The 14,208-nt window shown below is 43.7% G+C and overlaps 1 protein-coding gene across 1 annotated transcript in view; it reads left to right on the top strand.

The window, feature by feature from the left end:
* Positions 1-14,208, top strand: part of LOC115447612 (histone-lysine N-methyltransferase 2C) — a 39,658-nt gene that overhangs the window by 21,955 nt on the left and 3,495 nt on the right. Inside the window, 17 exon segments of the mRNA XM_037440799.1 lie at positions 111-279; positions 391-500; positions 1,634-1,693; positions 3,847-4,200; positions 4,399-4,557; positions 4,672-5,700; positions 5,784-5,843; positions 6,001-6,091; positions 6,169-6,269; positions 6,345-6,620; positions 6,839-12,310; positions 12,407-12,625; positions 12,968-13,079; positions 13,082-13,122; positions 13,291-13,429; positions 13,500-13,782; positions 14,069-14,198. Coding sequence (XP_037296696.1) covers positions 111-279; positions 391-500; positions 1,634-1,693; positions 3,847-4,200; positions 4,399-4,557; positions 4,672-5,700; positions 5,784-5,843; positions 6,001-6,091; positions 6,169-6,269; positions 6,345-6,620; positions 6,839-12,310; positions 12,407-12,625; positions 12,968-13,079; positions 13,082-13,122; positions 13,291-13,429; positions 13,500-13,782; positions 14,069-14,198 — 8,805 coding nt within the window.

Genomic DNA, 14,208 nt, shown 5'->3' with positions numbered 1-14,208 from the left:
GTGCCTGTGATCTAGACATGCGCCTGTGACGACTATTAGGCACTAAAGAAGTATTTAATATGTTTTGAGAAGTTGTCATCTGCCTTTACTAAAACCGGTTGTTATATTAGGGTGGCGTGAACACGCAGAGCATTGTGAACGCGATGACGGCGCAAGTGAACGCGGCTTTAGCCGCGGGGAGGTGCATCGCGCCGGGCACGCGCCTCGTCGGCGCGGACGGCGCCGTGGGCGTCGTGCGCGAGGACCGCACCGTCGCGCTCAAGCACCTGCCCTACACCGGTCTGTACACACACGCCAAACCTTCTCAATAGAGGTTGCATACATACTGTATGATTATATTTGTTCCGGCGCATGTGAATGCTAGGTGTACTTAGGATATTGTTGTTACAGCGACGGTAGGTGTGCCGGGCGCGGGCGGCGCGGGGTCGCGCGCGCCGCCGCCGCCGCCGTACCCGGGCACGCTGCGCGCGCCGCAGCCGCCGCCGCCGCCCTACCCTCAGGTAGCACATCACCTCCATACTATACTACTACCACCTTCGAGGCAACTTTCACTGCATACATTACACGTCAAAGACAAATACTCTCTATTAACATTTGCTAATGTCGAATAATTCAAATAAAAAAAAACATTTTAATCGAAATGAGTGTAATGAAAGGAGTAAATTGACTAGGTTTATGTACTATCGCTAAAACAATATATTCCCAGTTTAGAATTATTATTATCCGAATACATTTTATCAGTTTTCATTTAAACGTTAGAAACGTTTATGATAATATTGAAAACGATACATAATCTTAATTCATCATCTAAAAGTTGCCTTGAAGATTTGCATCAAAACAATTTGCCTTTTTAGTCAAAACAAATAAACGCTAAACTTACAAAATTGAATGATATTTACAAAGTAATCATACTAATTATCAAATAATACATTAGTAACGTTGTCTTTGAAGATTTTAATACATTGTCGTGCATGCAATTGTATTTTTTTTATTTCTATGTTTTATTTTGAATTCATTTCGACATTGCGACATGTTGAAATGATTTCAACAGCTTTAAGTGTATGCTGTAAGCTTGGGTTCACATTTTTATTCCATTTAAGCTACTAAATGTAATGTCACGCGAGTCGTGTTTAAATGTGAACCAGTAATTATGATGTTCATAAGCTTTAATTTGATCGCATCGCAGACAATGTGAAAGTTGGACAAACGTAAACATATCCAGAGCAATATTAATGTCTACGCATTGGTGGCGGTACAACTCTGCTCCTCATGTCTTGGAATTGTCGATATCGATAAATCATTTTGTAAAATATCGATATTGTCGCTATGTTGTTGGCTAAAAATTGGGTCATAATTGAAAATCAATATGGTATCAAAATTGGTTCTCATTCCATACAATTTCAAAGGACTAATATTGCATGGGTATTTTTGAATAGTCGCCTCCAGTTCATACCATTTATATTCGATGTTTAGAAACCGTTAGAAATTTGTGGGTATAATTAAAATCGATTTAAAAACATGAGTACAATCGGTATGTAACTGGTGAGCGAGACGAGCGGTAGGTGGTACGTGGACGGCGGAGTACAGGCGTGTTGTTTGCATGTCGGTGATTGATGGTTGTTGGCGCGGGCAGGCGCCCTATGAGGCGGACGCGTGGGCGGACTGGCTGCATCGCCGCCCGCTGCTGCTGCAGGTCAGACGCACCCTCCCACCGCCCTCATCCCCGCACCCCGACTCTCTACACCACTTAGACTTCACCCCTGTCTATCGATTGTCGACAACTCAATATCTGTTCTTAATTACCGTAATTTCATTTATATGTGATAACAATTATTATTGTTCACAAATTAGAATAACTATTTGTTTTCATATACCGGACTGTTTAACGAATACTTAAACAATTTCGAGTTTTTGTTTCGGATATTATATAGTTTCTCGAGTCACTTAGTTGTCACAGACGTATTCCTATCCTGTACTTAATCTTCCCATACTTCCTTCTCTAGAGAAGGTCCCGCACAAACCGTTTTAGAGGGCCTTGTCACCGCTAACCACCTTTGTGTGTCTGTTTAACGCTTATTACTTTGCTTGTTCGCCGCACGCATGAGCACTGACTAACCTTTGTACCTTTTCAGCATCCTTCCTAACACATAAACACTAACGTGCTATCAAAATAATTAATAATAAAAGTAATTGGCACTAAATTCGACTAGGTTCTAATTTCTAAACGTGATCACGTAAGTGTCGCAATATGAACGGAACAATCTTGTCAAAACAAATGATATATCGAGCAATTAAGGTTAATTAATTAAGGTGCAGAACAAAATAGCTTTTCTAAAAGGTGGCAGGAATATTTATAATTAATACGACATTGTTATGGCTACATTTTAAAATAAAATGATATATTTTCTTCTTATCAGAGGATACTCTTTGCAAAACAACTTTGTATATCTCTATGTGTGCAGAATAGATTTTCGTTGTTCTGTTTGAATTTGTCCAACTATTTATGTATGTTTACATATTTTTGAAATAATTTATAATTTATAATAAATATAAAAGGTGAATTAATTCAATAATCATATTGTACGCAAATCCGGTAGCCTCCAATACTGAGAATACAAAATATATTTGCTACGATGCAGCATTAAGCGAATCTCTGAGGTTGCTGAGATGGTGTTTTATGCCATTTTAACCCCTATGTTTATCGATGTCTAGAATCGAAATGCTACGTGAACAAATACAGCTAAATGTACGAGGATTTGCTTTGTCAAGATTGTTCTTGAATATAAGTCTCGTTCATTTGTTAGGAATAATAAGTATCGCCCGATCCTGTCTCATCTTGCTTAATTTTATTTTATATTCGTCATGGTGGTGGAATATCACTGTTCACATCTGGTTATGGGTTAGAGAAATAAATGAAATATAATAATTAATTTCCCATGAATTCAAATGTTATTTTAAAATTTTACCTGAATACTTCCACAAATTATGTAAATTTTCATGGGGAGTCATTTAAACATCAATCAATTTTCGACGTAACATCGACTTGATATGAGTAGTCGTAGCGTACTAGTTAGGCGCTAAAAACGATCCGAATCATTTTTTACGGTACAAAAGATCGTGTTTACTTCTTAGAATTGGCGGTTGTGTCTGATGATAGATTCGCATAACACATTATGATACCGAAATAAGCCCGTTATACCGTGGGTACACTTGCATTTCCATTCTACCCAGTCCTTGGGCATACAAACGTCAGTTTCTCGTATGGTATGTTTTAAATAGGAATTATTTACATTTTATTTTGCGTCAATAATGGATTGATTAATGTATTTAGATAATGTGGCACTCTGTCGTAGTTACACTATTTTATTTATTTTAAAACATAATAGATTGCACTTTATTAGATTAACTATCTATAACGCTGTTGCTATATTACTGTTAAAGTTATGGAACGGTGTTTTCTTGTTTTAGAACTTACATATCATTTGAATATGTGTGAAGTCGATTGATAGATCATGTACAATTTATTATTGTCTGTTTGAAAACTTGTTTATTAATTTGTAATATTTTTATCTTTTACACATCAGTCGGCTTACGTCCAAGATGAGACAGGTGATGCGGATGTGGTTCAGGTTGTACGTTAAAAGTATTATTTCCAAATTGCCTGTTAAATGTCAAAAGCTTCGTTAGATCAATTTATAATGTAGAGAAAAAATCATAGGCACTTAAACAGAGTAGTAGAATGTTTCTATGTAAATGAACGTACGAACGCAACTGGCGACTAAGTCAACGGTGGCGGCGACGTCCTCGCGGTGCGAGCGGCGTCTTTAGCAAACATTTAACCGTCAGAACATAAACCAGGAGCAACCGTTGCTTCTCGAGGAGCTCCTGGAGCAGGAGAAGCGCGAGCAGGAGCGCGAGGTGGAGTGGGGCCCGGGCGGCGGCGCGGGCGGCGCGGGCGGCCCCGGCGCGGCGCCGCCCCCGCGCCCGGCTCCCGCGCCTGCGCCCGCGCCGCCCGCCGTGCTGCTGTACGCGGGCGTGGCGCCGCCGCAGCCGCCCGCGCCGCCCGAGCGGCCCGCCGGCGAGCAGGACCTGCACGCGCGCCGCGTCTACGAGCAGTGGCTCAAGCAGTACAACGCGTTCGCCACCGATCAGCAGCGCTACTACGAGGTCGAAGTCCAGAAGCTACGCAAAATACGCAAGGTGAGCCGCAGTAGTGCGCTTTCGTGTTCGTGAGCTTTGTAGAGCGTAGTGCCGGCGTTACAGCCCAAAATACGTCGCTTACAGTTTCAGGTCCAGGTGTAAACAAACCTTCTTGTGTGACTAACTCGGGTGTCCTCCCCCGGATCGTCGGATTCCTTACCCCCGTTTCTTTCTACACATGTGATTCTCGTTTTTCAGTCGCTGAATAGCAAACAACGTCAACTACGAAAATCGGGCAACGAATTGATGCCTAATGACGCAGCGGAACTACAGCGAGTATCCGCCGAGCAACAAGCATTACAAAAGCACCTTGAAGCGGCCAGAAAACAAGCCAGGCAACACAGCATGCTTATTCAGGTTGGATATAACAGTCTGCCGGATTTATTTATTATGATTATGCTACATGATAATACTTTGGGTTCTTATTAATTTTGTTTCTACATTGTTATTAAACTGTAATATTATTTGTAGGAATATGAAACTAAGCATCGTCAGCAGAATCCTCAGTTAGCCCAACAGACAAACATCAATCAACAACAAATTACGACGAACCAAACGGTGTTTACTCCGAACCAAAACATTGGCCAAACACAGCAGTTGCAACAACAAACAACTATCAATCGTCCGATGCAGCTGGGCCTACAGGGCGCCATACAGCAGCAGCAGACGCTCATAAGGACTCAGCAGACCGTCCTCAGCACAGATCAATTATCGCAGCAAAGAATAGGGCTGGTCACATCGCCACTCAATACACAAGGACGGTTATTGCAAGGCGGTCGTACTCTTGTGATAGAGCAAGCGGGAGCACCTCAACAGCAGCTAGTGAGGCAACTTTCTGGACAGGAGAGATCTCAGTCAGTTGGTGGAATGGTACAATTCGGACAACAGCAACTTGTAAGGAACCCAATGCCGAGTGGCAGTCAGACGCCCCGGCCAACGGGAACGCGGCCTGCTATGTCTCCACTGCACGTACAATCTCCACATTCCCAGTCGCCTCTACATTCTTTAGCACCACAATCACCGTTACATCATTTAACGTCTCCCATGCAGTCTCCGCTGCACTCGCAGCAGTCTCCGTTGCATCATACATCACAATCGCCTTTGCATCCGTCGACGCAGTCGCCACTCCATACCCAACAGTCTCCACTACACTCACAACAGTCGCCGATGCACGTGCAGCAGACAAATCTACCCCAGCAATCGCCGATGCATCCGCAGCAATCGCCAATGCATCCCCAACAATCACCGATGCATCCACAGCAGTCGCCGATGCACCCGCATCAATCGCCGATGCACCAACAGTCGCCGCTACATCCGCAGCAACAGATGTCTTCTCAACACTCGCCGATGCATCAGCAGAGTCCGATGCATTCGCAACAATCGCCCATGCATGTGCAACAATCGCCGATGCAGTCGTCGATGTCGCCACAAAATTACTTGCAACAGTTGCAAGCGCAGAGAACTAGTCCACAGTTGCCGACGCCCAGTCGAAGCCCACAGGCATGTCTCACTTGTATGATAACATTATGTAATTTTATAGATAATGCTAATGTGATTAATAACGAACCGTTTTATTTTTTCAGATTTACCAACAATCGCAAATTCAAAGCCCAGTTTCGTCGCATTCACCGCAGTTACAAAATGTATGTATTGTTCAAGAGCGTTTATATGTTTTTACAACCCCTATAATACTATGGGTATGCACGCAGACAGACACGAAGACATACGCATAATGAAGTACCTAAATCCTCTTAAATTTTTTATGTTATCTATGATTTTTTTTTTCTTATTATTTTGTAGTCTGATTTCGCTGGAGGGAGATTCCCTCGACCAGCGCCGGGATGTTCTCCGCTCCCTACGCGGTTTGCTCGTCCCCCACATCACCAACAAGGTAAATTAGCTACAAATACATTCAATAATGTTGTTTACCTATATGATTTAATTTAATTTTTTTTTTGTTACATTAAGGTATGAGAGTGGGCGTACCTTTCGGAAATAGACAACAGACATCACCTCTGGGTAGTCCACAACCATTGCCCTCCCCAGGGAATCCAAATAGTGAAATGGCGGTAAGTTAACATATTTTATTGAAATATTAGGATGAGCATAAAATATAGTTGTGACAATCATATCTATTCTCGCAGCGTCAACAAATGCTTCAAAGACAACAATACAGTCCGATGGGCGGAGCACCGGCGTCGCCATCCATCTCGAGGTCCCCTCACGTGGCCCGCACGCCTACGCCTTCTGCGTCTCCCGCAGCGTCCCCATCACCAGCTCTTGACCACGGAGGAGGTCTACATTCGCATCACGCTGCTCCCATACCTCCCGGTTATCGTTACTTTAAGCCAGGTCTCTACGGCGGTGGACCGCCTGGCGGGTTTAGCTATTACAAGCCGGGTCTGCGCGGCGGTGCGCCCGTGTGGCCCAACCGTGACGACGATAGTAGACGGACTACGCATATTAGTAAGGTAAGACGATTTTAAAATTATGTTTCCAAGTTTTTCTCAATCTTGTATTATTTATAATCTCTTTAGTTGTTATATTTAAATCATTAATCAAAATGTTTACTCATATTGTCATTGGGTATCCATCTTGAAACGTCGCACTCTTGCCGCGACCCCGTTTCACGGGCAAGACACCAGCCCCAACAGCTGATGAGGATTCGATGCCTGAAACGTCGGATGCAAGAAATTATGTTCTATTTGCATCGGATAATGTAGAATATGCATCCGCGAGTCATGATGATAATGATGAGGAAGAGCTTGAGCACCTCGATGATGATGATATAGTACTAGTTGAACCGGGAGCAGTGTCCCCCGAAGAACGTATAGCAACTGAAGAAGATTTTGAAGAGCTCATTGACAGCGGTAAACCAGAAGACGAGTTGGACGATGAAGCCACACCCGACCGTTCCTCGACGCGAACGGAAACTACTACAAAAACAGTGGCCGTAATCAGCCTATCTACCGGCAAGCAACAACAATACAAAATTGTGAATCCATCTTCAAGCGCTGCGCTATCGCGTTTAGCTGTTTTGTCGCCGCATTCAAACACAAAAATTTTAAATGAAGTTTCTCAAGCGACAGTAGCTTCGGTCTCGATCGCTAATCAAACAATATCGGTTCCCGTTTTGAAAAACCTTTCTGTGCCAATCGGTGGCGCTGGTGCAAAAACTCAAATAAAGAAAATGCCAATAAATATCAACCCACCATTGACAATAAACGTATCCACTCCTGCCTTTTCAAAACCCATTAGTTCTGTGATAAGTGTGATATCTAATGTCCCTAAGGTTGCTAATGTAAACCCGGTGATAACGCTGGCTACGTCTAGTGCTGCCGCAGGACCTTCAAGGGTACCGGTGTCTATTTTGACCCAGCATCAAGTCAAACAGAAAATAGTAAAGACAATTGAGAAACCAATGGCATTGTCGCTTTCTAATGCAAAACTATCGAGTCTGTCAGTGACGCATGATGCCACGCTACCTGCAAAGATATTCCAAGATGATGCAGCATCACCCGATAGCACTAATGCTGTGGATAGCAGTTCAGAAAGAGAATCTTTGTCGAATTCAATGAGTTCTGCATCACAACAATTAGTAATGAACTCGCAAATGGGCTCTCAGTCGCTACAAATGGATCAAAGAGGGAGCAGTTTATTTAAAGAACCGAGTAAAGATATCGACATTGAATCGGAAATAAGTCAACAAACCGAGTTACCGCATACATTGTGTTTAACGGACCGTACACCGTTACTCTTAGGAAAGGCTGACATAAAGAGTCCGGATCCAATACCTGAGAAAATTCCTGATAATATAATGGAAGGGGATGATGAGGATAAACCAGAGGATAGTATTCAAAATGACTTATTGTTGTCATACAATAAAAGTTTGACCGATCCACCCCCTCCAAACCCTCCTCCAGATAAGTCGGAAGAAAACGTCGTAAAAACCATAAAGGCAATTGCTAATCAAACCAAAGAAATGGTTATAGATTCCAATATGCAAATAACTTCTGACATGGCACAGGAGTCTGTTCAAATATCTATCCCATCGCCGACACCTTCTCAAGAACGGTATCTAAATGATATCACCATGCAAGAGCATCCTGAAACGGTAGAAGGTAACCAAAAACATGTTGAATCTTTCGAGGATATGTTGTGTATACTGGAGAATATAACAGATGACAATAAGGGTTTTGACATGAAACAGCCCAATCCAAAACCGGCATCTGCAAACGTTCAAAATCCTCCTTTAAGTGCTCCTCCAAAACCCGAGCCTAAGGAACCTCAAGAGCAAGGCAGTTTTTCGAAGCGCGAAATGGACAGATTGGTTCCACAATCAGCGACTGTACCACAATTATCGCCGTTATCTCAACCTGCGGAGCTGACTTCGAATATGGCGAATGTTTCACAACAACTTCGCACATTTATGTCTTCTTTAAATACTAATGCATCGAAAGTAGAATCACAAAGTGCTACGAGAAAGAATAGCGATGCGACTACACCAACTCAAGTTAATTTTGAAAATCTCTTGCCATCATCCAAAGTTGAAGTAGCACCACCGAGACCTTCACCCATTCAGAGAATTGAAAAGCCTATGACGACAATGCCGAGCCCTGATCACATGCCTATGAGTGCTGCACAAATGGTCGGTTCGCGCGTCAATACTCTATCATCTATGGGACAGATGAGAAAATCGCCCACGGTATCTCCAATAAATTCACCCGTTAGCATGCAAAACACGTTAATGAAGTCACCCGCTCAATCACCGTTGATTTCCAATAATCAACCTTTTACGTCGATGGACGATTCAATTTCTACGTCGGTTGCGTCACAAATTATTCAAATGCCAGCCTTGTCAAAAATACATGGCAATTCTTCTGTTCCACCTCCAATTATTCATACCAGCAATACTATAACTACTAGTATAAGCGGTTTCCCGAAAAATCAACCGTTACCAACTAGTATATTAGGTCACACTTTACTTCAACCTACAAGGCAAATAAATACAAGCAACCTACCGTTCAATCAACAGAGCATCAGTACAAGTCAGCCACCGGCCCTAGTCATGACATCTAGGACACCTTTGATGGGAAATAAAGAACCAGCACCAAACGTTACGGTGCGAACTCACAGTATAGTAAGTCCTGGAATTAGTCAAATGCAAGCTAAGTCAACCCCTGGCCCCATTAATTTTATCACCTCTTCGAAGTTACTACATACGCAGTTAACTTCGCCTTTAAAGAGGTCCAAGTCAACAGATGAGCCCAAAAGTGAAGTTATTGTGGGTCACATACAGCCTACTAAAAGACATAGCGTCGAAGCTGTTGTGGTAAAGTCTGAACCAATGGAAACTGAAGAATCCAATGCGGCTGCGGCTGCGGCTGCGGCTGCCGCGGATTCTGCCAACAAAAATGCGCAACAAAATAATAATGCAAATCAAAGAAATGATGAATCGCAGAACGTGTTATTAAAGCAACTTTTGCAGACAACAACTACTGCTACTACTGTCGTTCCACAACGGACGGTCACCATTCAACGAACCGCGCCGGCGCTCGGTACAATTCCGTCATTGGAAGCCCAACTGGCCCGGCCGTCTATACCACCTCCGACTATAGGTTTAACCCAAGAAGTTGAAATACCTAAAAATTCCCCCCGCCATATAACGACCGTAAACTCCCCTTTTGCCACTCGGACCGTACAGTCGTCAATTCCTATGTCCACTGTATCACCATTATTACAACAAACGCCAACACAATCCTTAATGGATGTGAGAAAGCCTCCAATGAAAATGTTAACTAAAGAGGAAACCACGCCCATTCCAGAAAGTTCGCCTACTATGAAGGCCGTACAAAATATATACCAAACTGCCAGTATAGAAAACCAGCAGATTCAACAAGCTATTAAGAAAGAAATTGCGCCTCCACAGCAGAGTCCTGTCCATCGTCCTTTTACACCGATGGATGTCAAGAAAGAGTTATTAGACGAGAGCTCACAGCAATCAGCAACTTCCGGTGTTTCAACGGCATCAGATCAAGGTAAACTTGATCAACCATTAAAAGAAGAGTTTCCAGAGAGTGGAAGTATGGATCCGTCTTCTGAAGCTAACGCTCCTGAAACGCCATCAGAAGCGAAAAAACGCAAACGGCGAGAATACCAACAAAAGAAAAGAAAACAAATGCAGTTGAATATGAAGGCTGCTGCCGAAAACAGTTTGAATGCTTCGAGTGCTAAGAAAAGACCACGTAAAGGATCGAGGTACGAAGAAGACTACGACACGTTTATTGATAATTTGATGGCACAATTACGTTTGTTGCCTGCCATGCAGATCCAAGAGCCCGCGTTAACTACCAATTTTGCAGTTTGTCCGCTTTTTGGCTCTGGAGATTTAACGAAACTTAAAAATAAGGATTATGATATTCTAAAAGGCGACTTGGTGGGAGATTTTGGTAATGCAAGAATACCGAATGTTGCGGATTATTATAACACAAAACCGTTTGGAGAAGAGGAACCGCTACCGGAGAAACCACCTACATCAACACAAAGAGGGTTTTACGATCAAGAATTCCAGCCGATCATGTTTGATGACGATCCAGAAGATAAGAAACTTGATTTCATTTGTAAAGAGAGAGACACTGATACACCTGACAGTATTGTCAGTTGTTCCAGCCCTGAATGCTTAGAAATTGACCCACCTAATAGATTCCCGGGACTTAAACTTATTGATGATGATGAAGAGGACGAGGATAGTGACTCAGCATCTGGTAGAGTGTCACCTATTATACCCATCATCGCACCAGTTCCTATAAGAGTGAAACCAGTATCACTATACCAAGTCAAAGAAGAAGAAGATAACCAAAAGGCAATCAAATGTCTCGATACGGATTCACCTCATAAAACTAAGATGGTGGATTCGCCGGGTAGCACGGAAAGTAACGAGAATGTCACTGTTACTCTGACATTAACTTCTGGTGCAGCCGAGGATATTCTGGGCGTGCTTAAAGAACTTGCTGGAATTTTACACATCCCACCTCCGACATCTTATCAGATAATTGAGAGGACAGCCACGCCACCTTCTCACAAGCTTGGGCTATACCGGTCTAAAGGCAAAGACGGTAAGGAGGGTACGCCGATCGATATCCAAAGCATTCTGAACGGTGCGGCAAAGTTCTGTCGTCACTGTGATGTCGTGATATTAGATTCTGTTGTGAGAGCAAAAGCATCCGAGTTCCCGTTGTTGTCGGCCAACAAAGGCAACGCTGGTGAAATACTATGCGATAGCGATTCGGAACTATACTTTTGTAGCACTCAGTGCTACGAAAGGTTTGCATGGCGGCCAACGAACATCATACTGGACGGAAAAACAAAAACTACTGTCAAAGAAGACAAATCTGATGTTGAGACTAGTTTGTCGAAGGACCGCGATGACTTCGACACTGCTTCAACAGAAAGCATGGAAACAGACGACTTGGACATCAAGCCAGACATAAAAGACGAGAAAATGGACTTGTCGTTTATGGATTCGCTCGATAACGATGAACTGATGAAGGAAGTGGGTGACGATGTAAGCGCCTTAGACGAAGACTTGAAGAGTGTTGAACAAGATGAAAAGAGCAATCAAAGCACCGAAAAGGAAAAATTCCGTGGTATCAGGTATAAAGCTTGGTCGCCTGGTTGTATCGGTCCACCGGTGAAGTACAAGCGTCCCACAGACAGGGAGCTGACGGAGTTGGTATTCCGAACAGGAGTCTCAATCATGCCCGTCACCAACGAAGATACGAGAAAATGTGAACTTTGCGGTATGCAAGGAGATGGAGTTGCAGACGGTGTTTCTAGATTATTGAACTGTGACGTGGACCGCTGGGTGCACCTGAACTGCGCGCTGTGGTCGGAGGGCGTGTACGAGACTGTGAGCGGCGCCTTGATGAACGTGGAGACGGCGCTGGCGACCGGCTCCAACGCCACGTGCGCCGTGTGCCGCCGCCTCGGCGCCACCGTGCGCTGCTTCAAGGTGCGCTGCGGCAGCGTCTATCATCTCGGCTGTGCCGTCAAGGACAACTGCGTCTTTTATAAGAACAAGTCGGCGTTCTGCGCGTCTCACGCTCCTAAGGTAAAGTCATCAATTGTTTCTAAAAATTTGCACTATTTTAAACTACAAAAATAAAATATCTGATTTGTAATGTTAATAATGCTGAACTTTGTTCAGAACGAGAAAGACAACGAGCTGACAACACTGAGCGTGCAGCGTCGCGTGTTTGTGTCGCGCGATGAGCAGAGACAGGTGGCGTCGGTGATGCTACACTCGGACACCAACCACCTGATACGCGTGGGCGGGCTCATATTCCTGAGTCCAGGACACCTGCTGCAGCACCAGCTAGCCGCTTTCCATACGCCCAATTACATATACCCCATTGGATACAAAATCGTAAGTTTAGAATTTATTTTTACTTTACTTTTTATTATAGGTATTGTCATTAAGCTCTAACTATACAGCGTCCCCTAGGATGTGACATAACAAACACGACATGTCAGGTGTATGTCGTTTGATTGCTCGAGAGACCAACGCGTAGGTCACACATTTTGACTCGATGAATCGATATAAAACGACATTATCTCTCGTGTTGTGTGTTTTTTTTTAAAAGGGACTTGACTGTGTTCTGAATTATTACAAAGAGATATCTAATATAGAATTGGATATGTAATAAATGTCAATATTTTTTAATGAAATCGATAGTAAGGTGGGAATACATATTTTCACCGTGTACAGGTGCGTTTCTACTGGTCGGCGGCGCGAGCGAATGCCCGCAGCCGCTACTTGTGCTGGATCTCGGAGGAGGAGGGCCGGCCGCGCTTCCACGTGCGCGCGCAGGACGAGCCGCGCTCGAGACCAGCGCGCCCACGCCGCGCGCCGCCTGGGCACATGTACGTACATCCTAATGAACAAACTAATGCGTATTACTTATTTCTCTGATATTGGCTAGTCATTAAACAAAAAAAACGCATATTAAGACTATATATATAGGTTTTGAGGGCTGTAAAATAAATATAATTATTATATTAAAATAGTAAAACTCAAATATGTTTTCATAGATATTAGACGCAGTTGCAGCTTTACGTGAAGGTCGCGGTGAAGACGGAGTACTGAAATTATGGCCCAACTACGTTACCGGCGAAGACCTGTTCGGATTGACGGAGCCTGCGGTAGTTCGCGTGCTCGAAAGCCTGCCAGGTAAGATATGTTTGAAACAAGTGAATAAGGTTAGTGTTACGGTAGGTGTGACACGTCACGATGTGTGCAGGTATTGAGACGCTGACGGACTACCGGTTCAAGTTCGGTCGGTCGGCGCTGCTGGAGGGCGGGCTGGCGGTGAACCCGTCGGGCTGCGCGCGAGGCGAGGCACGTCTGCGCGGCGCATGGCGGCGGGCGACGCGCTCGCTCGTGACGTCACCCGCTGCGCCTGCGCCGCAGCCCAGCGCGCCCGGCGACCCGCCCTGTCCCTACATCAAACAGTTCGTGCACACCAAGAGCAGCCAGTACAAGAAGATGAAAAGCGAGTGGCGCAATAACGTCTACCTCGCCAGGTACACATACACAACAATACAAATATCAAACAAAACTAACATCAACAAATATTTTGTACTAATGCCAGAAACACCAAATTATCTTAAAAAAATACTAGAGCTAAGTAAAAGAATGGCAACCTTGATCCTTCAATATATAGAAATAAATATTATGTACACAAACATTTACCCTATCATCACTGAGTATCTTTATGACAATAATTGAATCGAATCTTGTTTGTAATCCATAATTTTATTGAAATTTCAAGAATGCTTTGAAAAAATCCATATTATGTTTTTTTTTCAGATCTAAAATACAAGGATTAGGGTTGTATGCCGCGCGAGACCTAGAGAAACACACCATGGTGATAGAGTATATTGGAGAAATTATTCGATCCGAGCTTTCAGAGATCCGCGAAAAGAAATACGAAGCGAAGGTAAGTCTTT

Source organism: Manduca sexta, chromosome 20, assembly GCF_014839805.1.
Source record: "Manduca sexta isolate Smith_Timp_Sample1 chromosome 20, JHU_Msex_v1.0, whole genome shotgun sequence".
Taxonomy (NCBI): Eukaryota; Metazoa; Arthropoda; class Insecta; order Lepidoptera; family Sphingidae; genus Manduca; species Manduca sexta.
Note: the sequence above shows the minus strand (reverse complement) of the source record. Positions and strands in the feature narration are given on the sequence as shown.